The sequence below is a fragment of the Aegilops tauschii genome, chromosome 6 (genome assembly GCF_002575655.3).
Source record: "Aegilops tauschii subsp. strangulata cultivar AL8/78 chromosome 6, Aet v6.0, whole genome shotgun sequence".
Lineage (NCBI taxonomy): Eukaryota > Viridiplantae > Streptophyta > Magnoliopsida > Poales > Poaceae > Aegilops > Aegilops tauschii.
Window position 1 is genome coordinate 492398208 of NC_053040.3, and position 24526 is coordinate 492422733.

Sequence of the window (24526 nt, forward strand, 5' to 3'; positions counted from 1 at the left end):
AAGTGTCCCCGGCAGAACAGCTCTGCCGGAGCCCTAGATTGGTTCCGCCAAGGTTCCGCCTCGTGGCGGCGGAGTCTCATCCCGAAAGCTTGCTTATGATTTTTCTTCGGACGAAAGACTTCATATAGCAGAAGATGGGCACCGAAGGGCCAACAGGGGGCCCACGAGGCAGGGTGCGCGCCCAGGGGGGTAGGGCGCGCCCCCACCCTCGTGGCCAGGGTGTGGGCCCCCTCTGGTATTTCTTCCGCTCAGTATTTTTCATTATTTCCAAAAACAACTTCCGTGGAGTTTCAGGACTTTTGGAGTTGTGCAGAATAGGTCTCTAATATTTGCTCCTTTTCTAGCCCAGAATTCCAGCTGCCGGCATTCTCCCTCCTTATGTAAACCTTATAAAATAAGAAAGAATAGACATAAGTATTGTGACATAATGTGTAATAACAGCCCATAATGCAATAGATATCGATATAAAAGCATGATGCAAAATGGACGTATCAGCTATAAGGTTGACTATAAGCTCACATTTTTTCATTTTCTCTCTATCTCTTTTCTCTCATAAATGATTTTGCCTAGGAGCACGCGTAGAGCCTGCCTTTTGTATGAGAGCCCACTCCTTCACTTTTTTCTTGTCTCTCTCCTTCACATAGACAAAAGTGCCATGTAAGCGGGCTTATAGCCCACTATTGTACTTGCTCTTATGGTCTCGAGAGATGTACTACAGGACAAAAGCCTACGAGCACCTAATACATATTTATGGTTGTCAATTGAATTTCCTTTCTCTCGATTGTAGGTCAAGAGAGGATAGAATAAGACATGGAAAAGATCAAAAATAAATTGTTTACCAAAAAATGGTTGTACGTTAACTGTAGCACAACAGTTACGTATCCACCACTTACCCCCCCCCCCCCTCCTGCGGCACTTGTTGCGTCGTGTCATTTTCCTCCTAGCTAGCCCCTTCTCTCATTCTCCTTTGAGCTGGTGTCCTCTTGAAATTATCCTCAACTATCCTCTCCATGCCCCCATATGATGCCATTCTCCTCCTCATGTTCTTCGCCCTAAATCCAGGAGGCCATCTTCCGGCGCTCCCTCCTCAACTTCTTCCCCGGCGCAGATAAAATAGTTTACTCACTAAAACCTCATACAGAACGTCCAATATGATGATTATTCATCATATGTGTTCTTTGATATCTTGTCATGAACTTTACCAAGGAAAAGTAACTATTAAGTAATTGTGTGCTTCCTAGCTACACATTGGCGTGTTTCGTGTTAGGCTAGTTTTACTAATAAGTTAAATATGGCTATAGATTTGAACACATAAGACTATATATACAACTTTGGTAAAATAATTATTGAACAAACTATGGCAAATTAAGTTAGCTTCCAGCCAAGCACTTGCCCTACGATCGATATATGGCTGTTGTTTCAAGCTCGTCGATGGACGTATGATGAGACGATCCTTCTGTGCGACTGTGGCCGTACGTAAGATGGATATAGTTAACCGCTTGGGATTGGCTGGCTTGGCGAGTTGGTGTGGCTACAATGCCAATGACTTACCCCTCTGAGAGTCATCGGACTCCATATCAACGACACGGATTTGATGCTATAGGATTAATTAATGGGATAGATGCCACAGTGTCGCCCATAAGAGGAAGAAGCCTCTCTTGTTTCTTAAGTTGTATATTGCCAAAGCGTTTGATTCGGTTAGTTGGCCTTATTTGTTGGAGGTGTTGGAAGCGTTTGGTTTTGGGCAGCGTTGGAGAGACATGATTAGTATTCTGCTGGCTTCGGCTTCCTCTCGGGTTATGCTCAACAGAGCCCCTGGTGTTCCTTTTCTGCACAAGAAGGGTTTGAGGCAGAGCGACCCCCTGTCCCCAATGTTATTCATACTCGCCTTGGACCCATTGCAGCGGTTGTTTCAGAGGGCTACTGAGGAAAGCATCCTCTCCCCCATTCCGTTGAGGGCTGCCCGCCTTCGCACAAGTTTCTATGCGGATGACGCTGCACTTTTTGTGAACCCTTGCTGTGATGAGATTGCTGCCGTGAAGCGGATTCTCTCGACGTTTGGAGAGATCTCCGGGTTAAAGATTAATGAAGCCAAATGTGTTATCTACCCAATACAGTGCAATGATCTGAATATCTCTGAGTTGGTCCAACAGTTTGGAGGGCTGGGAGGCTCCTTTCCGTGCACTTATTTGGGCCTTCCCCTCTCCACCCGCAAACTTCGACGGATTGACCTTCAACCTTACTTGGATAAAGGGGCTGCTACGTTAAGAGCTTGGAAAGGAAGGCTTTTGCAACGAACCGGGAGGCTGGCTCTCATCAATTCGGTGGTCACTAGCACGGTGACCTTCTTTCTGACGATCTTTGCACCTTACAAGTGGTTCATAAAAAATTTGATAAACTAAGAAGAAACTTTCTGTGGAATGCCGACGAGGAAGCTCATGAGGGCAAATGTTTGGTGAATTGGAAGCGAATCTGCGCACCCAAAGCAGTTGGAGGACTAGGCATCAAATACCTTTCCGCCTTCAGCACGGCCTTGCGGCTGCGCTGGCCCTGGTTTGAGTGGGACGATATGGATAGACCGTGGAAGGGGACTCCTACACCGTGTGACGCTGCTGATCAACAACTCTTTCAGTCATGCACAAAAATTACTGTTGGAAATGGAGCGAGAACCACTTTCTGGACTGATCGTTGGATGGATGGAGTGGCACCTATGGAATTGGCACCTGGCCTCTATAACATTGCGAAACACAAGATGATTTCTGTGGCTGATGCTATTCGCGAGGGTGGATGGATGAAGGGGCTGCAGCGCATGGCCTCGGCTGAACTGCTGCAGTCATTTGTTTCTCTTTGGCATAAAGTTCAGCAATTCAGCTTAAATGGAGAGGAGGATAAGATCACTTGGAACATCTCGGCCAATGGGAACTACTCGGCCAAGTCTGCATATGAGCAGCAATTCATTGCGCGTATTCCAATGCCGCGCTTATTAAGAGTGTGGAAGGTGAAGGCTGAATCTAAGGTCCAATTCTTCATTTGGACCCTTATCCAGAACCGCCTCTGGACGGCCGATCGCTTGCAGCGTAGAGGATGGGAGCATCAGGCCACTTGTTGCGTCTGCGATCAGGTCCTTGAATCGGCTAACCACATCATCCTGGGCTGTCCATTTGCGAAGGAGGTCTGGCACCTGATGGCCAATCAGTTCAGTAATGCTGCGACGGCTGCGCTCCAATCCTCCTCTATCAACACCTGGTGGGATAAGACTTTCAAACTAAAGAAAAAAGGAGTATTGCTGGACGAGTGTACGGGGGCTGTGTACGTAGCTTGGAACCTATGGAACAAGCGCAACATGCGGATCTTTCAGAATCAACGGCGCTCTGCCGCGGGGGTATGTTCTTTGATTAGGGATGAATTAGGCCTCCTGAAGGAGGCATGGGAGTAGTACCATTTGTTCTCGCCAGGATGCATGTCGCATCTCTGGCTTAATGCTTTGCTTTCCCGGCTGATTCTTCGATCTGTTGTACAGTTTTCCCTCTCTTAATGAAAAGGCAGAGCACCTGCCATTACGGTCAAAAAAAAAAACTTGTATACAATGAAACAATCTTCACCACTTGTTTTTGATCCCACGGTTCAAAATGACCAAGTCAGAGAACCGTAGCTGTGACTTGACCACTCCAAGTCAGCCAAGCCGGGCCCAGAGTTAACATACATAGAACACACAACATAAGAAGTAAAAGGTCTCTTTTTTTGCGGGTCAGAAGTAAAAGGTCTTAACAAAAGCTTGCACGACTGCGAGTGATCCAGTGCAGCTGGTACAAACATGATGATACATCTCCATCCACTGGTATTAGGTTGGTCATAGTGGGAGTAACATAGCTTGTAACATAACGCACCCAATGCAAAATTGCTTATGTGGTAAGTAGTTAATCAGGAGAGAGGTGATTAGAATAACATAATATGTTACTATAACATAGCACTTCCCAAGGATAAATGAGTCTTGAAGTTAATAAATGCAATCATCTATGTTACTACTTCTTTGTTACTTTGCACTATGAACGTGGTAACATAGACTAGTGTCATATGCATGACACTAGTCTAAGTTACTCCCCACTATGACTAGCCTTAACTATGAGTAGTTATCACTCAGACAATCTATGTTAATTACAGTTCTAGCTAGGGGGCACACAGCTATCATGTCGCCGTTAATTGCAGCTCTTGAGGGCACAGACGCAGCTATCATGTCGCACGCACTGAATTGAAGTGACCGGCGCCCTGCAGCTCAGAGCAACCTGCTGCTAGGAGCTTTCTGTCCAGGCTGTTTTCATGTTTCTGACTCTATCCCTCTCTCTTGAACTTGTACTCGGCAATTAATAATGCAGGTGCAGCTCCTTTTGGAAAATAATAATAATGCAGGTGACGGCTGTGTTGATCCAGCGACGTTTCTTGACGTACTCACTCTCTGTTTCTGGCGCATTTCTTGACGTACTCCCAAGCGTGCATCGACCTCCTGTATTTAACTTGATCCTCTGTGAACGATCGACAGTTTACCTTGAATTGATCGGATCATGTTCTCTCTGTAAAAAGAAATCATCATCCTATGCTGCTGGTGGCTTTGGAAGCACCGGAACGGGGTGGTTTTCGTGTCGACTCCCCCCTCTCACATGTCTCAAATGCCTCTGCCGTGAGGACGTGGTTCTTTGGAGAGAGCATCCACTGTCGGTTGGTGGGAGCAATGTATAATTTGGTCAAATTTTTCAATGTTTTCCTTGATAAAAAAACTAATATGCATATATAGTAAATAAAAAACAATCATCCATGTAGTTAGAGTAACTCTAGCAGAGTTGCCATATTAACAATCTTCATATCCATATGAAGCACACTCTATATAGATTATGGAGGCCATCGAGCAAGCGCAAAGTCTGAATTGCCATATTGACAGCCTCCATAATCATAGGACCCACTCGTCAGTGAGATATCAATATGTTTCTTTCCTTTATTTAATAAACGGGAGGTATATGACTTACATCAAGTGGCCTGCGTTTTCTTTTTCCTTTCCTTCAGACAGCCGTCAGTCTTATTTTAGGTTTGATCACATATATAGTGACACGTGTCGGACCAAGTACCATTCTGGACCCTAACTTACCAAATTTTAGCATGCTCCTTCTTATCTCCTCTTTTCACATAAAAGGTAAAGTACATAACAGATTTGAGCCATTGATTTGATTAAGTAGTGGTGTGATTAGCTTTTACCTTTCTACCTCCCATGCGAAAAGAGGAGGTAATAAGAGGGAACATGTTAAAATTACTCAACTTGCTTCTTCTGGCGAACTACCATTGTTTTACAACGAAGAAAGCCCAAACCGTACGCCAATTGTACCATACATATATCATATTTTATACTGCTGGCATGCACTAAAAACCTACAGTATTTCTTACATACATACAGAATTAATTAATGATAAGGTGGAGGGAGAAAACTTGCATTGGTCTGCATGGCATGGCAAAGCTTGAAGTGTGTCCATCCTCGACGTTCACGTCACTCGCATATAGTTGGCCTACTTGCATGCAACGCACTGGACTGGAACTGGATCCATCCATGGTTTTATCCTCATCAACCCGGCCGGCGAGGCCTCCTAACCATCGCCGTGAGCGCTTGCGTTTGTACCGCGTTAAAAAAAAGATCGAACCAGTCACGGAACAATAACCGAAGAAGAAAACCGCAGGGATCATGGGAAGGGCCCACTGGTCAGACTCATCGATCCTTGCTCGCTTCTCCCTGCTTTAAAACGGAGACGGGCCCCTCCCAAACGGTTGCAGGGGCGCCATTTCTCTTTCTACTACATACAAGAGCTTTATTCTTCTCTTCCCCTCCCTCACCGCCAACGCAACACAGCACAGCACGCCAGCTCCTCCTTCCTCTCCGCCGCCGGGTGGCCAAGGGCGCCGATCGCCGGCGGAATCCGTCTACAGCAGGTAACCCAAGGTCGTACTGAATGTACTTTTGTTTGACAATCTTTTCTGAACTATAATTGTTCAGTCAATTCAAATAAGACGTAATCTTGTTCAAGCTGACCGAATGCTCTTGACACTTACTTTTTCGAAAGAGGCACAAATTATTGTCCGTTTTTGGTCGCGTGTGCAGTTGACTTGTACATCATTGCCATGTCTGAATATGTATGGCAACAGCAATCCTCTGAGACTGAGTTAAAAGTCGGCACAACTTGCTGCTAGCTTTGGTGGGAACTGACAAGTTTTCATGGGAAGAATAGAAAGTGAGAAATTTAGTTGTGAGACGCGGCTGTGATCCATGCTCGTGATGCTTGCCTGCGGCCACTTTGCTTAGCTGTTGGACGTGGATGTGAGGCTCGTGAGCGACATAAATTGGGCGCCCTCAGTTTGTTAGTTGGCAACTTGGCGTCCAATTTGACCAAAAATCACCGCACCCTAATTACTTAGCACCCGGGCTTCAGATTCTCCTCTTCTTGCCTACCTCTCCCTCATGCAACTTGCACCACCATTGATCCTGCTGCAGCTTGAGCTCATACTTCATACCCCCGGGGCTCTGAGGTGGCACCTCTGTTCTCTTCTCTCATTCTCTGTGTAGCCAAGTCTTCATCTCTGAATTACTTCTCCTGTCCAGTGCTTCATGATCTCTCACCTGCAGCTGCAGGAGATAGGCTGACAGATGGGGTGCTTCAGCTCCAAGCCGGATGACGCCAGCGTGCTGATCAGGAGGCGGCCTGCCAGCATCGGCGAGGTGGCCGTCTTCGTGCCGGGGCTGCGCGTCCCCGAGCCCCTGGAGCTGCCCCCGCCGCTCGCCGACAGCCTCCCGAGGCGGCTCACCGAGCGGCTGGCCGCGTCAAGGGACCGCATCGCCAACATGGCCGCCCGTGAGGCGCTCGCCGTCACCAAGCCCCGCAGGCGTGCGGCCACACAGCATGGTTCGTCTTCGTCCATGATTCATTTGTTACACAGTTGTTGATAGTGCTAGTGTTTGTCTGAATTTGGTACCTGACAGTCTGAATCTTGTATGCAACATTATGAACTTGGGGACTGACAGTCTGAACCTTGCATTTGACAATCTTGCATTTGACGGTCGGAATCTTATGCTTGCAGGGGCATCGACGTCGGCTGATCTTGTGCAGGCCTTGGAAGAGTACCTGCCAGTAATTCTAGGGATGGCAAAAGATGGTAGCTCACCATTTTAACCTGTACACCTTGTGATTGATCCATCTCTCTCTGAAGATTTTTTAGACTTTTTTTGTGTTGCCATCATTGTTACTCGACTCTTGGCAGGGAGTGAGCTGGAGGACAAGATACAGTTTGCATGGATGAACCAAGAAGATGATGCAGAGGTATAGCCAATCTTTGTTTGTTGCATGGATAAAACCTGAAGATTAACCTGTCTCCATGTTGGCAGGAGACGGCACTGCCCAGCGCCTGGTACGAGGTGCTGTCGGTGCTGCACATGATGGCCATGCTCCGTCTATCCCAGGCAAACTCCCTGCTCCTGCCAAAGACGTCTCTCGAGGGATACCACACCAAAGTATCCGAAGGTCTGTCATCATACTGTTCATCACCCTTTCAGAATCAGTCTCCGTTACAGTTCTGAATGTTTCTTTGTATCTGCCTGAATGACGCATACTTCTTCAGAGAACAAACGCGCATCAGTCGAGGTGTTCCTCAAGGCGGCCGGGCACCTGGAGTGTGCCATGCACCAAGTTCTTCCCAGGATGTCGCCTGAAAAGAGGTGGTGATCTTGCCACTTGCCCTAGCCAGCCCGGCATGATGAGCAATGCTCCAAGCTTCCATTTTTCTTCAGTTATTGTTCAGCAAGGACTGAGTACTGACTGCCATTTCGTGTAGGAAAGGTCTTCCCGTGGACCTGTCTGAAGGGGTCCTGAAAGCTACCTGCATGCAAGCACTCGGTCAGGTAACATAACAACAATGCTTTTGTTTTTCTTGTTAATATCTGATAGTAACTAGCGAGAGAGTCAGAGAGGGATCACATGATTCATCATGCCTGGTGCGAGTAAGATATCATGCAGTTGAGATGTCAGCTTCTCGGTTAGTTCATCGATCATGCTATCCATGTGTGTGCTTGTTTGCCAGGCAATTGATGTTCAACTTGGGTTGGCAATTGACAGTCCAAAGGCTACCCTGGCTGTCAAAAGGAGGCTGGCATGTGAGATGGTCAAGTGCTGGCAGCAGGTAGGCATCATCATTGATTCATTCATTTCAACTTGTTTCTGTTTTTTTTCTCTATTTAGATGATGACATTTATACATATGTCAGAGTTCTGCTTATGTTTGCAATAGACAGATATCTACAATGTTCATCTTCACATAAAACATAACATAGTTTAAAAAAATTAAATTACAGAAAAAAAATTCATAATCTCTTCCATTGTTTTAACATGCACAATCCTGATGATTTGATCCGCAGGCACATGAAAGCATCGCGGACATACCTCTGCTCGATGGCTGGGGCGAAAAGCACAGGCTCTTTGTGAAGTGGAAGCACATGGAAGCAAAAGTATATATGCAGCAGGCTTTGTTCATGTCTCTGAACTCCGAAACAATAAAAATGACCGAATTCTGATGACTAACCAATATCGTTATAATAATCATGCAGGCTGCCGCGTACTACTACCACGGGTTGATCCTCGATGAAGGCAACACCGAGAAGTCTCACCGAGCGGCCGTAGCGGCGCTGCAGTCCGCGGAGGAGTCCCTGAGGGAGAGCAGAGCAGTCTGCGAGGCCTTCCACACCGCATCCCCCTTTTCAAGGCAATCTACATATATTATCAAAAACAAAAATTGCCATTAATTTACCTAGCGATGTGAGATCGATGCTAGCTATCTGTATGTGTTTTTCATGGTGTTCTGAATTTTACTGCAGGAGCCCGACCCTATGGGGATCGATGAAGTACCTCCACGACAAGATCCACAAGGACTCCAACTGCAAGGTTCGCATCAACAAGGACCTCTACAGCAATGTTGACAGGACACACGAGACGGTGCCAGCGCTGCCGGATTTTGCGGTGGCCCTCCAGCCGGAGGAGTACCGGCTTCCTCGCACAGACGCTGCTTCTGCAAATGACTGACTAGCTGCCAGCTGAAGCATGTCTGTATGCAGGTCCTCGACTCACTAGATTCTAAGTAATCTGATGTGTAATTTCCCATAGATGGATGGATGATTAATTTGTGGCCGAATCAGATGATGAACTGAACCGCACAATCTGGAAATGCCAGTCACCGAAAGGAATAACATTCTTGAGCTAGTTTCAGCAGCCGAAATAGAGCAATTGCCATGTGTTGTTGTTCAAGGATGTACCAGTCCATGTCCATGAGTACATCTCCGTATCTCTAGCTAGTATCACAAACACCAATCACTTGTAGAAAGGGCTACAAGACCCAAAATTGCTGAAGATGCAGGACACAAGACCATCAAACAGGGAGTATAAAAATGCCGCCGTGAATGTGACACCTACAGTACGCATTCTCCACTGAAGCGGCATAGAAAAACCAGTAATCAGATGACCGGTGTTACCATGAAAATTAAGTTTCAGGATTCCAGGATCCCACTGTGCCACAGCTGCATCTTCTTACAGGAAATGCTGTAAGCCCCAACATTCTTTCGCATCAGTGTTGACTGAAAGTCTGTAACCATACTTCCAGGACACCATTTTGGTTCTGCATTGAATACTGTGGTGTGTGATGTGTCCAATGGTTCTGCTCTCCTCTGTATATGTTTGCCTGCCACAAGCTTGCATGGCTTAGCAGCACATCAAAGTCGTCAACCTAACATCGTGCTGTATCTCTGCTCGGATTGGATTACCATTGTGCTATAATATAAGAAACAGCTGGAACTCCGATGCCATTATTGTACTAGCAGGCTAGTAGGCAGTAGCATCCACGCATAGCTCTGGAAACAAACAGGGAGAAACCTCCAACCGCGCTGGTGACGGTGAGCACCTCGGAGATGTCGGACTTGTCGGCCGACACGCCCGGCATCCCATCGAGCGCGACAGTGGCCGAGGATTCGCTCGGCGTCGCTTCCCAGGCGAACCGGGGCAGCCACACGGCGGCGTGGGCGTGGCGGCATTTCGTCGAACACTTGGCGCGTGCCGGCGCGGGAAGCTCGAGGACGTTCATGGGCCGTCCGGGAATGCCGGGATGGCCCGCGGAAGCGTGGACGTGGCCCCGGCATTCACAAGGTGGGAACTGATGCCGGGCGTCGCCGGCCGGGAGAACAGCGTCCGCTTGCAGAGCGCTAGCAGCCAGGGCACGGCTCGTACCCTGCCTGGTGTGCGCCACGGCCGCCTGCACCCTCATGTGCCTTAGGAACTTCGGCCTGCCGTGCCTCGCTCCGGCGGCGGCGAGGCCGTCGCATTTGTTTCGCCGGAGGCGTATGAGCTAGGCTGGGCTGCCGCTGAGAGGACCTGGGCCGGGCTTGCATCGGGCCCATTCCACATCTGGATATGCTATGTAGCTAGACCGACCGAGACCATCCCACCCCAGATCCCACACGCCGGACCGCCGCCGCCGGCTCCCAATCTTGCGCCGGATTCCAGCTCGAGGCTAGTAGCACTGCTAGTTCGAGGTCACCGGCGTTGGCGGTGGAGCAGGCCACCTGAGACAGGGAGGAGGATGGAGGCGAAGCGCCGGCACGTCCCCGGCCACGACGGTCGAGCAGCGGCCACTCGGGCCAGGTAAGAGCATCTACGGCCACGATTACCAAATCCGGCGCGGTATACGTCCACGAAAATTCTCACCCAAATTCTCACCCATGTAGCCGCCTACCTCATATATATCCACACGGTATGTTCATATCAGAAGTGCAATACGATGAACTACTCTACATGGTCAAAAGGCAAAAACAAAAGTTCGACATCAAATTCACGATGAAATGCACATAAATCCATTTTACACTATCCATAAGATTACCAACGTTCATCGGCGGACACGTTCTAATTCTAAACTTATAAACAACTGGAAAACGACAATATAAACGGAGGAGGAGCGGGATCACCACTTTCTCGCCGACCCTTTGCCCTTTCGATCATCGGCGCAGCTATAGGCGTTTGCGGCTGATATTGGATCGTCTGAGTCGTCAGAGGAGGAGCCGTGGTCGTCGCCGTCATCGGACGAGTAGTCAGAGATGACAATGAGCCCCTTCATCTGTCGGACGGCCCTGTCTTCTGGCGGCTTCAGCTTCGCCACCCGAGCCGCCTTCATCACCTCGGGCTCCGACAACTCAATGGCAAGTCAGATCACCTTCGTGTTCTTCCTCCGTAGCGCCCACGAGCACCCGTCTCCTTCGTCGTCAGTGACCGGCAGTAGACCCAAGTAAGGAGCTTCACGTCCTTGTTGGGCTCCACCGGCAACCCGCCGCGGCGGCACGCAGATTGCTCCGCCGCGTCCCTCTTCTTTGCCCGTTGCATCTCGCGGGGGGCGACAGGCACCTCCGATTCTGGCGTGCGTGTCCGGGCCGGCAGAGCAGGCACTAGCACCCACCGCTGCCCTCGTGGAGCAGCGGCCGGCGGGCGAAGGGGACGACGTGTGGGCGGCGCGGATTGCACAACCCTTGTGGAGCTGCGCCAGCTCCGGCATCCGCGCTACGCCGGCACGGGAGCAGGGTAGATCCGGAGCTCCCCCCCCCCCCCCCCCCCCCCCCCCCCCCCGTCCACCTTGGACCGCTCCAACGCAATGCGGAGGGTCAGCTCCTCGTGGATGTTGAGTTCGGAGCCGGAGCTCGACATCCTTGCCGGGGTCGGCGGATTCGATTCAAATCGGAGAGGGGACAAAGCGAAAGGAAGAATGAACTGAGTTAGGGTTCTGGTTTAGTTTTTTTGTGGGAATGGAGTAGGGTCGGTGATGGCCATGCTGACGTGGCGGATGGACCCGGCCGGCCCATATCCACCCTTCATTTGGGCTGGATATGATGGACGCCGGACAACCTGAATGTTTACACGATTGGATCGGTTTTTATGACCGGTCATTCGCCCGGGCGTTTGAGGCGCTTGACTGTAGATGTTCTAAGAAAAACAGAACTTCACCTGGATTTAACCATTCTGTCTGTTCGCACCCACGTCGCGACTTTACTTTAGTACTCTACTTTACCTGGATGGATGGATGGATATATGTCCCCACATCAAAAGCAAAAGCACCACACGATCGTGCACGTACCATCTGCCGGAGTGAGAGTGAGAGCGAGATCACTCACTGATGACTCTGACACGCGCGCACGTCGCTGTGAGATGCCGGACAAAGTACATGTGTTGTGGGCGTGCATGGATGGAGTACTGGCTACAGTAGCTAGCTAGGCTAGCTAGTCTAGCAGGCATACATGGGAGGGAGGGACGGACGGGACCCTGGCCTGCTCGGCCATTCCATTTGTAGCCTTCCCCATGTTTCCATCTACCGACTGCAACCCATGACCGGATCACCCTCTCCTGCCTCGCATCTGCAGTGCCTACCTTCCCTCTTCCTCCATTATTAATGCCCTCCTCCTCCCCCCACCCTCTCCGATAGATCAGCTACGCGAGCCTCTCCAACATGACGGTATGCCGTCAGCGCCTCCCTCCCTTGCTTGCTCCCTTCCTTCCTCAAGATCATATCGCTACTACGCATTTCCTTTTTATTTTTCTTATTATCTACACCAGCTCCGTTCGTAAATATCAGACGTTTTGGCCGTTTAAATTAAACTGCCCAAACGTCTTATATTTAAGAACGGAGGTAGTACGTCTCTTGCAGCCACTGGTTCACATTTTAATTTGTGTTTCTCTGCTTCGGGTGCCGGCTTGATGCTGCTTTCGCGCGCTTTCACTGCTCCCCCTTTGTTTGGTTTCCTTCATGTTGGCTGCCTCGGCCGTTTTTTATCTCGAGCATTGCAGGGCGAAGGCCATGCAGGGATCATGCCCCTCTTCTCACTTGGCAGTTTTCTTTACTGTTTTGTTTGCCAATAATGTGGCAAAAAGCTTTGTTGCTTTGTGATTTGCGGTCTGATTAATCACGAGAAAACGTTTCCATCAAGGCCCGGCTCGCTCTCTTCAGTTTAGCTAATACAAATGGCAGTTTCATCCATCAGTTCATCACCATCTTGTGTTCTTGGTGTCACAGCTCCTGGGTTGGATGCACCGGAAGCTGCGAAGCAATAACGACGTCTTCAAAGAGTTCAACACCACCGGAGGTATATACGCTGGCTTACTATCCGTCGATGCACTCACTTTTTATATACTCATCTTTCATGCTTCTCTCGTACTAGTAGCGCGACCATCTGATCCACGTTGTTTTTAAGTTACACCCAAGTTTTACTTATATACTGGTCTTTTGGCCCGCATCCGAAGGTGCTGACCATTTACTACGGACCAAGAATATACGGCTAGATATGAGGCCCATGCATCGGTGATATTTTTTAGCTGCTTTGTGATACGTGTGTGTTTTGGAAAGCTGGGCAATAGTCCAGTGGTAACGTCGTAGTGGCCCATCCTTTCTGACCGTCAGAAGCGAATCTTCGATATCATATAGAGTATATCCAGAAAGGCTTTATCTTAATATATATACTTTCCACGGGGTTCCTTCCCCGTGGGATCTCGAATCATGTATAATTTGCTAGGATAACGGTACATACGTGAAGGATGGATCATTTTTTCGTTAGTGTACAGTTGCATGCCGGGATTTGAACAGTATATACTATGGACCACCCAGGGAAATCTATGCACGTTGATTTGCCATCTTGCTCTTGGTCGCATTGGGCATGGCAAACCCGGCCTACACACATGCCACTCCTTTCCAGCTTGAGCATAGCCAGTCCAACTGTGGCACCCAAATAATTCTATAGATAGATAGTACGGAGTATTTCTTTAAGCATATACTCCAACCAACCTTGTCCAATGTGTTTTTTCCCTTCTGTTTCCAAATGCCCGTATGTATTCCTGGATCACGAGGGCACATTCCTTGGGGAGATGATAGGGCCTACGCACGGCATTGTCGACCAGTCTGCAACTTGGGATTGGTGGCCTAGGAGCCTGTTTGGCATCACTGTTAGCAACCAGTGTGTTGCTTTGTCTCATAGTTTGGCTAGCCATTTTTTCTTCTAAGTTCCATAAATTACATTGTAAATTTAGTTTGGAAAAATTAAAACAAGTTCAATGTGTGCTGCCAGGACAGTTTTCCCATCTAACCATCGAAGTTGTCAAGCCTCTATATATGCATGTCAATTGATATCCTTTTTTTTTCTGAACGCGGATTTATGAATATCACATAGTCAACAATTGGATTGGTCTATCCCCCAAAAGGAAAAAGGTTGAAATGATTTAGCAAATGTATGGTTCTTAATATGTTCAATGTAGGCGGGGCCTGCAACTGCATCGCTGGACTAGCCTCGCAGGACCACGAGTACTACGATGATGATGCTTTCGTCGCCAACCATCCTTCACCGCCGGTCAACGCCGACGACCTCTTCACCTTCGGCGGCAGCGGCCTCCTTACCATTGGCACGCTAGGGTTCGCCGCCATTAATGTCCCCGGAGAAGACGAGGGCCACGAAGACTATGATGTTGATGATGACGACTGCGTCGACATTGACCTTGACAACATCGATGGCACCATCGACGAAGTTAACGATGGCAATGTTGATGATGGTGCTCTCACACCTACCTTCACCTTCCCCCAGCTTGAGTCCACCACCGCGGAGAAGGTGATGGTCAGCGTCGAGGCGATCGCGGAAAAAGATGACGTCGCCACCACGGAGGACGAACTCATGCTGGTGAGCGCTGAGTTGGAGAAGGTCCTCGGGGGCAGCAACGTGCCGTCGGCACGGGTAAGCTTCGCCATGGGCATCGATTGCCCACTGCAGGGCTTCCTACTTGGTTCCCCAGTGTGCAGCGACACTGAATCATGGCCAGAGAAGCCAAACGGCGGTGGACGTCGTGCCTCGCTCGGTGAGTTGTTCATGCGGACACGCTTCACGGAAGAGAAGGGGGCCCTAGTCGCCGTCCAGGAGAGCGAGGATGGTGGTGAGAGGGAGGAAGGGAAAGTAGGGAAAGGCGGAGACGGCGGTCACAAAAGGACGAAGAAGTGGAGGGTGAAGGATGAGAAAGGCGCTGGCGGCGACGGAGTGCCAGCCAGTGCAACGGCCAAGAGCAAGTTTCAAAAGGTACGCTTCTTGTTCCTCGTTTCCTTTGGCACATCGTCTATAAATTCGACAAATTAATTGATCTTTGGCTGTAAATTACTCTACTTTTTGTTAATTCCTAAACATCGACATTATTGTTTGAGTTTCTCTCTTTGGGCTTTGACCATTGCATATGTATTACGTTCTGTATGACTGGTCAATATGTTTTAACCATTTTCGCTATTTTTCAGTCCATTGAAATATTTCTGTCTCAACTAGATTTTTGGAAATATAATTCGGTTTAATGAGAGTTGCAACTTGCACTTTGAACCGATCCTAAGACATAGGCAGACAATATTTTATTTGAGTTGAGTAACACAATTATCACGTCACAATAATATCATCCCTACTAATTGTATCACTATACATTGCACTAAGTTTTCAAATTAAAAACACAAGTAGTTAAATTATAGCTTAATTGAACATTTTAAGCAGTTAGCTAGCTAGTTATCAAAATTGAAAAATATACTGAGCTTATTTGGAATATTTATGTATTTGTCAATCCATAAAAATCAGGGACGAAAAGGAAGAAAAAAACCATTAGACCTAATTATTTGATGGATCTTTCGGTAGAATTATCAGAAATGATTATGATCTTTTGTCCAATCAATCACCTCTGAGCACGTTACAATTTCAAAAGGAAAAAAAATCATTGTCTGTTTTTCTTTGGCAGTTTGCTTTAGGGTTCAGCATAGGTGTGTTGGAAATTGGTCCAACAGTACTTAACAATTCACTTATCTATATATATATATATATATATATATATATATATATATATATATATATATATATATATATATATATAGTTAATGAATTACCAAGCAAAAGATCAAAGCAGCACTAAAAGTCCAATTACTGATCAGAAGAGACCTTGCAATTAGATGATCTGGTGATCCTCTATTCTTTTTTAGAAAAGGAGGAGGACCCCCGGCCTCTGCATCTGGACGATGCATGCAGTCATTTTATTAATTATTCACACAACTGCTTCAGTAATATCATTTCGTTTCAACCATCATTATCATAATTATTAGTTATGTTCCTATGGGAAACGTCCATTCCAATCTAGCTTCTGATCAATGCGTACGGCTGCCAAGTGCCAACTAGGGTATTGTCAACTTGTTGGTAAAAGTGGGCGCATTGAGTTGACATGGCAATTTGTTTGGAAACTCCTGTCTAATGCTATCATTATGCATCCCAACTTTCTTGATGGACCATTTCATTTGTCAGTTTATCCTTAGCCACTTAAGAAAGATGCCTGGCCTTAGCCTTTGACATGATGCTTTAAATTGGAATATATGTTTTATTTTTCCAGGTAGAGTTCATTCAAAGGAAGAAGCGTTAATTTGTTCATGTGTATTGCAGATCCTGAAAATCTTCCACAGGAAAGTCTACCCTGAAAGCACTATGCTGACCAAGAAGAACCGCAAGCGGGGTACCCCAGACAACGGCGGCGGTGGCGGTGCCACCGACGAGTCGGTGCCCTCACCGACTCCGAAGAAGACCGGGCCACGCAGGCTGAGCTTCGGCTGCTGCTGCACGAAGCGCTCCTTCAGCGCCTCCCCTGTTGACGACGGCGGTGAGGAGCTCAACGGCGACAAGAGCGGCCACTGGATCAAGACCGACGCAGACTGTGAGTGCAATTAATTAATATCGCCTTTTCTTTCTCTTTCTAGTGGATCAGTCAGTGTTACTAATAGTGCTTGTGCATGCCCATCATTCATTCTCGAAACCACCTAGCATGCATGTACAGTAACAACCTTTCCCATCACCTAAATGGACACTTGACAGTGAGATATTCCCTACTATTTTTGGAGAATGTTCAAGAATTAGCCAGCTATATCAATCTAGCATATGCACAGTAATTCCATCACTAAAATGGACACCTGACAGCGAGAGATATGTTCCTTACTATCATATGGAGAATCTTCAACCAGATACTACTGTATGATGCTGCAGATTGCACTGTACTTACACTCACACCTTCACGTCTTTGTGACTTTGATGCAGACCTGGTACTGGAATTATAGATGGATGCAAGGAAGAATCAACAACTGCTGGCCTGAATGTGATGATGAACGACTGGATCATATATAGTGAGTGTGTATCATATGTGTTTTCAATCCTTATCCCCCTGAATGTGTTGTATGTGTCAAGATCATAAAGAGAGAAAACGACTGTGAAATTATATCATGTCAATCAAGTGTGTGGTGATGTGTACAAGTCCCTGTGGGCTTGTGACAGAGATCACCACGACGTGTACTAAGATTTGATTTGCCTCCTGTTGATGCGATTGGTGCTTTGGGAACTTAGCTGATGGCCTTGTGTGGGTGCAACAGTAGTAGGGCCTGCTCTTTCTTTGCTTCCTCTTGAATGAACTCTTATTAGTGGATTGCTTGCATGATTGGCGAGATTGCTTTCAGGCTGGTTGGTGCGTAGGCTATTCCAGATCATCTCGTGCCGGCCCGGGCCTAGCTATCTACTCTAGCCGCCAATGACAAGTACGCGCTCAAATCCAAACGATAGGAGCACACTTACTTGGCCGTGTTTTCTGATTGATCTCGTGAGACGTTGTGCTGCCGATCAGGAGGTGCACCTAAGCCTAAGCTCCACAACATATTTTCCGATCGGACATGGTCTTGGTTTTTAGGACCGGACCTAACTAAGCACGGATGCCTGAAGGCCTCTTTTTGATCAATTATTAGGGGGGAGGGGGCAGGGCGAAGCGGATTAGAATCCAAGTCAAAATCAGCCTCAATTCCCTCAATTTTCATCGGATTCAGTGTATCAGTTTGACAATTCATGGCGTAGCAAAATAAGGATCAGAGGTTTGGTCTAAAAATACCTTTTATCCAACTTGCACCGTAGCCATCACTAATGCTCTGTGTATGCACGTATGTTTAAATTACATCACTATAAGGATCCGATCTGAATCTATATATGTGGCAGTGTGCGATACATGTATAAAAGGAATCCCAAAACCGACTAGCATAACATTGAACGACATAAGCCAAGATTGAACAAATAATCTAACAGATCGGCAACGACAATTTTAACAAGGCTTATATAGAACTCTGAGTCAAATATTACTCTGTACGTACTACTATTTCTCTGATCTATATGACCCAAATTAGGGTGAAGCTTGACCTTCATACTGTGTATGCTAGGAATAAAGCTAAAGGTGTCCATGCTAGACTAGGCTTTATCGGCTAGAAATCCGGAGGGAGGACCCACATGCCAGTTGAAGAATGAGGAACTGTCATAGTTCCCGCTGATTTGATCTGCTGCATGGCATCCTCACTGCTTTCGCCTAGCGTAGGACATATATGGTCACCATGGTCGTCCAACTTCACCAAGTATGTCACGTTGTCGGTGTAGATGCAGTTGCTTTGCACCCCGTCGCGCCTCACCATCGGCACATACACCGCCTTGGACCACATTTTCGCCATGATTCTCTGTGAGTAACCGTGGGAGTAACATGACCTATGCTATGGACATCACCTTATGTGATCATCCGAGTTGATGACAACAGTACAACATGCTTGTGTTTCGGTCAGGATTGTTGTTACTACACAATCTACAGTCGTACCATTATATGATTAGCATGCATGTTTGAATCACATAAGGACTCAATCTGAATAGAAATTTAATCACGTTCAAAACACGTAAATATATTAAGCAACATAACCAAACCAAGAATGAATAATTCATAATTTTTGTATGCCACGAGACAATATACAAACCATACTACAGATTGCGCGAAGGCATATATATCTTATAATAAAATGCAGATTTATATATTATTGGTATTTCCACAACCTATGTGTTCCAATTTATGCTAAATGTTGGCCTTAGACACTAGGGATAAAATAAAAATGATGCCACCTCAGACCATTCTTGATCGGCTAGATGTTTGGAGGGAGAACCCATATGCGACATGAAGCGTGATTAATTAAAGAACAGCCAGCTGATTTGATACTCCACATGGCGTCGTCATATTCATGGTCAACTTGGTCATCCAACCAAGTTGAATGCACGAGATCGTCGGTATAGATGCAGTTTCTATGCACCGTGCCGCATCCAGCAGCCGCCGTGTACACTGTCTTGGACCACATCTCCCCTAAAAATAAGGCGTTGTCACCCAAGCTCGTTACCTCCTCCCACCTATGAGTGCACTCTGTCGTTGATGTTGATTCTTTAGCAAGTTGAAACACTTTAACGTAAGGCACACGGAAATTCCTCGTAACCATCGCCAGCTTGCCATGCCACTCAATGATGTAGTTTTGACACATGACAGGGTCGCTAAGGTTTCGGATCCGAAGCTGGTGGGGTTCACGGGTGATTACCGGCCTGCCGTCTTCGTTCACACCTATGTCAAACTTGATTACGCCCTCAAAGAGGGTAAGGCCATAGAGCTGTCCATTGCAGAATACTATGTCCTTGAGTCTTGGCGGAGCAAGTTGTTTTACTGTCCACGTGCTGTCCTTACAACCAACCCGGCAGATGGCGATGCCGCATTGGGGGATGATGGCGGCCAGCATGCATCCACTTATGGTGGGGGATTCCGAGAAGACAACCTTTTGAATTATGTTGCTCGAGCCGCCCGACGAGACTGTGCTCATGTCCTTTGCAGGGAGTGGCACCTCAGCACCGGAGAAGAGGTTCACGACCGCAAGCTGCATGTCCTGTCCTAGCATGGCGACCCACCCACCGTCGTAAGCTCCCACAAACCGCTTTCCAATCGCTATGCTCGGGAGAGGGATGTGCAAGAATTGGTCATCCTCGGGACAGTATATGTTCTTCGTCTTGAAGTCATCAACGCCATTGCCGCGCGATGAGGAGAAGAGAAGCCACGGTACAGTGGGCGGAGCCGTGTGCCCTGGCGCGATTGCAGAGGCTCGCCACGACCTGCAAACGGCGGCGAAGCGGATGCGGTGGAGCAAGCCAGGGACTTTGACGTAGACCACGTGGAGGAGATCGTCGGGGAGATCGGACCAGTTGTGCATTGACGTCATCACTGGCGCCCTCTGTCGGATGCTAGCTAGATACACGGCGCCGCCGCCGGCCGTATGTCGATCTGCGCCGACGAATTGAGGACCGGTTTGATTGATTGAGTTCGGATCGATCAATTACAACCGTGAGTAACACATAATAGTACGTACACGGACACGGAGACCGAATTCCGTACGAACATGCTAGCTAGCTGCAAGCAAGAGGACACGTGTACGCGTGTGTTTTCTGCATCGCTGAGAAAATTCATTTAATAAGTCGTCTCCGTTGATCTTCTTGTATGTATTGAGTTGCGACAGTTAGAAGAATAGATTTAGGGTTTTCCGTGGGGTCTTTCTATACATAATGACCAGCACATACAAGTTACATACGTAAAAAATACGTGTACATGTCACGTAGACCTATTAACACCGACTGATAGGAAGAGTACCGTTTGGCTTTAAAAAGGAATAACGATCAAAAAAGTAAGTTTAGTCGTGTTGAGTAACCTTCTCGTCTTGTTTTGTTTTTTTAGGGGAAAGCTTCTCGTCTTGTTGTCGACAGAGAGGAGCTATATATGAAGACCCAGTCTATTCATGTTCATAGGCGACTCAGAACGGAATTGCCCCTCATCGTCCCGAAGGGGCGACACGGGAGGCGATCTCGATCCGTTTTTCCTGCTGCCTACCTCTCCGATCTCTCTTCCCTCATCGCTGCCGGCCGCCGCCGCCGCCAAGCAAAGCCCTTGCGGCCAACGGTGGCGGCGGTCCCCCGGTGGTTCCACGACGGCGATTCAAAGCGAGCAGCAGCGACTGTACCACGGCATTGATCTCTGAACATATTTCCGCAGTGAACACAAGCAGCAGCAAAACGGGGCTGCAGCAGAGGCAGATGCGGGACATGCGCGCCTGGAACGGCCCACCGCTTGCTTCGGGCGTGGTGGCCATTTGACCCACGCTGTGTATGTGGTGCTGCATCGGTGTGCCCGGTGACTTGCTTGACGGAGGTCAAGTGCAGCCTGATGTCCGTGACGACACACGTAGGCTACAAGGTGCCGCTCCCAGATCCGGCCACGTTGTGCGGCCCGATGAGCCTCGGGAGGGCTCTCTCCGGTGAGGTGGCAGTCAGTTGTGGTGTGCTGTCCAATGAGTGCTGCTGTGACGTAGCGACGACCGCTCCTCCAAATGCAGGGACAACAAGTTTATTGAATTCATGCTCCAACCAACTCATCCAAAAGTACGAACTAATGGAGGGAGGCGGGCAATATATTTCAACACTCCCCCTCACATCTAGGCTATTTTAATCCTTAGACGTGGATCGATGTAGGTCGCAGAATCGTTTTATTTAATACTGCGTTGGCAGGGTCTTGAACTCAAGACCTCTTGGCTCGGATACCATATTAGATGGGAAGCGTTCCTACTCCCTCGTGAGGGAGCCGCGTGTGTATATATTGATCTTCGGCAGGAAACGCCCCTTGCCGTGGCTTACAAGGAATTACCGATCGCTTGGGATTCGGTTTGTTACAGAAGAGATAAGAGAAGCTACGGGAGAGGAAGAGATAGAGTTAGTTGAGATTACAAGAATATATCTCTAAGTCTAACACCCTCCCTTAATCTCAACTATCCTACATTAAGATTCTTCTTGAATTCCTCGAAGGGCTTGACTGGCAAAGCTTTAGTGAATCCATCCGCAACTTGATCTCTGGAAGGGATGAGCCGTATGTCTAACTTCTTTTCTGCAACCCTTTCTCTTACAAAGTGAAAGTCAATTTCTATATGCTTCGTTCTGCCATGAAACACCGGATTTGCAGAAAGATACGTGGCTCCTAAGTTGTCACACCACAAACATGACACACGACGCTGCTTAACTCCCAACTCATTGAGCAATGATTCAACCCAAATGATTTCAGCAGTAGCATTTGCTAATGACTTGTATTCAGCTTCAGTACTTGACCTGGACACTGTGGCCTGTTTTCTAGCACTCCAAGAAATGAGATTTGAGCCAAAGAAAACTGCAAAGCCTCCAGTTGACTTTCTGTCATCACTGCATCCTGCCCAGTCAGCATCAGAGAAGGCACTAACAAGAGATGAGTTAGAGTGCTTGAACTGAAGACCCAAACTCACAGTATGCTTTATATACCGTACAATTCTCTTAACAGCTGTCCAGTGTATAGTAGTAGGTGCATGAAGATACTGACAAACCTTCTTAACAGCAAAGGATATATCTGGTCTTGTCAGTGTCAGATACTGCAAAGCTCCTACTGCACTCCTGTATCTTGTGCTCTCTTTTTCCTTAAGTGGCTCTCCTTCAAAGGCTGAAAGTTTTTCTGAAGGAGACAATGGTGTGGGTGAAGGCTTACAGTCCTTCATTCCCATACGAACTAGAAGTTCAGTGGCATATTTTTCCTGATTTAGTACTATACCATCTTAAATCTTCTTGACTTCAATACCTAGAAAGAAGTGTAGATCACCAAGGTCCTTCAAGGCAAACTGTGAACTCAGATCACTCAAAAGAGCATTAGTGGCACTTTGAGAGGAGCTTGCAACTATGATATCATCAACATATATTAACACAAATATAGTTGTACTTGCTTTGTTATAAATGAACAAAGATGTATCAGCCTTGGATGCAACAAAACCAAGATACTTAACTGAGAGCTCAACCTTGAATACCATGCCCTTGGTTCCTGTTTCAAACCATAAAGTGCCTTATCAAGCTTACACACATAATGAGGTGTTTTCTTACTTTCATACCCAGGTGGTTGTCTCATGTAAACCTCCTCTTCCAGAACACCATGCAAAAACGCGTTCTGAACGTCTAGCTGTCTCAGACTCCATCCCCTGGACACAGCAATTGCTAGCACAAGCCTAATGGTTGCAGCTTTAACAACAGGACTAAAGGTGTCTTCATAGTCCAAACCATAACGTTGTTTAAAACCTTTTGTAACTAAGCGTGCTTTATACCTATCAATAGTGCCATCTGCCTTTTTCTTGATTCTGTAAACCCATTTACAGTCAATAATATTTTTACCTCGTTTTTCAGGTACAAGATGCCAAGTCTTGTTCCTGATGAGAGCTGAGTACTCCTCATCCATTGCAATTTTCCATCTTGGATCCCCTAAGGCATCTTCTAACCTTGCTGGTTCTCCTGTGATACATAGCATACCATATGTAATAGTGCCGCCAGTTCTAACTTTTGGGTTTCGGATACCTTTCTGAAGCCGAGTCATAACACGTGAAACCGTAGTTGGAGGTGGTACAGGAGACGACGCAACATTAGCCGCAGAGGATCCTGGAGACGCCTCAAATCCGCTTTCCGCAGCGAATCCCGAGCCGAGCCGTGTGGCCTGTGATGTGGCCGAGCCACCAGAAGTAGCAGCCGCAGAAGATCTCGCGCTGCTGGTCTGCACACGCGCGTGGGTCAGGGATCCCGATGCTGACCCAGATCCGCCTGTCGTTGTCGACGCGTTGGGCCCGCGCGTGGGACGCGGTGCGGGACGCGGTGTCTCGTCGTGACGTGATGACGCGTCGCCCTCCAACTGGCGCTGCAGACTCCTGCCTGGCGCGCGATCCGGCGCGAATCTGCGCACCTGATCCGAGGCGACCTGGCGCACAGGAGTTCCAGGTGATGGCGGATCTGCTTCGTGTTCCGCGCCTGCTCCGTCTTCTTCTGGCACATGCAATATAGGATCGTTTTCTTCAAAATTTTGATCATTTTCTGCACCGATTTCTGCTGCATCATCCTGCATACAAGGAGACATGGTTCCACTAGTAGGATCATCAGTTTGGTTAGTACAATTGTCGCCCCCATGATCAATGTATTGGAGATGTGGTGGAAGAAGAAGTAGCTATTTCTTGAGAAGTGCTCCGGCATTGGGATGAAGGGATGCAAAAGGATAGACAGATTCATCAAACACAACATCTCGAGAGATATAAACTCTGCCAGTGGAAACATCAAGACATTTGACTCCCTTGTGGATTGGACTATACCCAAGAAACACACACTTTTTGGAACGGAAGGCAAGTTTACGTGTATTGTACGAACGAAGGTTAGGCCAACAAGCACAACCAAATACACAAAGTGTTTTGTAGTCAGGAGTGGTACCAAAAAGACGTGTGATGGGAGTCTCGAATTTGATGACTTTACTAGGGAGTAAATTAATGAGGTATGTGGCAGTCAAGAATGCCTCATCCCAGAACTTTAGTGGCATGGATGCGTTTGCTAGTAGGGCTAACCCTACTTCAACAACATGGCGATGTTTCCTTTCGGCAGAGCCATTCTGTTGATGTGCATGGGGGCATGATACATGATGTGATATGCCAAGCTCTTGAAAGAAGATATTGAGTTTATTGTGTTCACCTCCCCA

At 47.6% G+C, this 24526-nt stretch overlaps 4 protein-coding genes across 7 annotated transcripts; 3 read left to right on the top strand and 1 right to left on the bottom strand.

Moving 5' to 3' along the window:
- Window positions 1-2710: 2710 nt before the first annotated feature.
- Window positions 2711-3436, top strand: LOC141026256 (uncharacterized). Its single transcript, XM_073502268.1, has one exon. The coding sequence runs from the start codon at window positions 2711-2713 to the stop codon at window positions 3434-3436; it is 726 nt and encodes a 241-aa protein (XP_073358369.1).
- Window positions 3437-5577: 2141 nt separating this feature from the next.
- Window positions 5578-9293, top strand: LOC109739856 (uncharacterized). 4 transcript variants are annotated; one of them, XM_020298937.4, is made up of 11 exons: window positions 5578-5967; window positions 6659-6935; window positions 7111-7185; window positions 7291-7349; window positions 7415-7550; window positions 7648-7744; window positions 7861-7927; window positions 8107-8205; window positions 8440-8529; window positions 8629-8783; window positions 8896-9293. In XM_020298937.4, exons 2-11 carry the CDS (start codon window positions 6680-6682, stop codon window positions 9098-9100), a joined length of 1239 nt encoding a protein of 412 aa, XP_020154526.1. In that variant the 5' UTR covers window positions 5578-5967; window positions 6659-6679; the 3' UTR covers window positions 9101-9293. The 4 variants fall into 4 exon arrangements, with proteins under 4 accessions (XP_020154526.1, XP_020154525.1, XP_020154527.1 ...); XM_020298936.4 differs by having other exon boundaries at window positions 5808-6561; XM_020298938.4 differs by having other exon boundaries at window positions 5822-5967; window positions 6665-6935.
- A 3097-nt stretch (window positions 9294-12390) lies between these two features.
- Window positions 12391-17483, top strand: LOC109739857 (protein LAZY 1). Its single transcript, XM_020298940.4, has 5 exons — window positions 12391-12560; window positions 13119-13188; window positions 14351-15156; window positions 16537-16804; window positions 17182-17483. The coding sequence occupies exons 1-5, from the start codon at window positions 12555-12557 to the stop codon at window positions 17199-17201; spliced, it is 1170 nt and encodes a 389-aa protein (XP_020154529.1). The 5' UTR covers window positions 12391-12554; the 3' UTR covers window positions 17202-17483.
- An 897-nt stretch (window positions 17484-18380) lies between these two features.
- LOC141026257 (uncharacterized) lies at window positions 18381-20186 on the bottom strand. The gene is made up of 2 exons (XM_073502269.1): window positions 19518-20186; window positions 18381-18626 (listed from the first exon to the last, which is right to left on the bottom strand). The coding sequence occupies exons 1-2, from the start codon at window positions 20184-20186 to the stop codon at window positions 18381-18383; spliced, it is 915 nt and encodes a 304-aa protein (XP_073358370.1).
- Between the last annotated feature and the right edge of the window lie 4340 nt (window positions 20187-24526).

Coding starts and splice junctions, on each gene's coding strand:
- LOC141026256 (XM_073502268.1), top strand. CDS start 2,711: ATGGAATTGGCACCTGGCCTCTATAACATTGCGAAACACAAGATGATT.
- LOC109739856 (XM_020298937.4), top strand. CDS start 6,680: ATGGGGTGCTTCAGCTCCAAGCCGGATGACGCCAGCGTGCTGATCAGG. Junction 6,936..7,110: donor GCGTGCGGCCACACAGCATG/GTTCGTCTTCGT, acceptor TTATGCTTGCAG/GGGCATCGACGTCGGCTGAT. Junction 8,784..8,895: donor ACCGCATCCCCCTTTTCAAG/GCAATCTACATA, acceptor ATTTTACTGCAG/GAGCCCGACCCTATGGGGAT.
- LOC109739857 (XM_020298940.4), top strand. Junction 13,189..14,350: donor AGAGTTCAACACCACCGGAG/GTATATACGCTG, acceptor TGTTCAATGTAG/GCGGGGCCTGCAACTGCATC. Junction 16,805..17,181: donor GATCAAGACCGACGCAGACT/GTGAGTGCAATT, acceptor ACTTTGATGCAG/ACCTGGTACTGGAATTATAG.
- LOC141026257 (XM_073502269.1), bottom strand. CDS start 20,186: ATGACGTCAATGCACAACTGGTCCGATCTCCCCGACGATCTCCTCCAC. Junction 18,627..19,517: donor TGAACGAAGACGGCAGGCCG/GTAATCACCCGT, acceptor GGTTACTCACAG/AGAATCATGGCGAAAATGTG.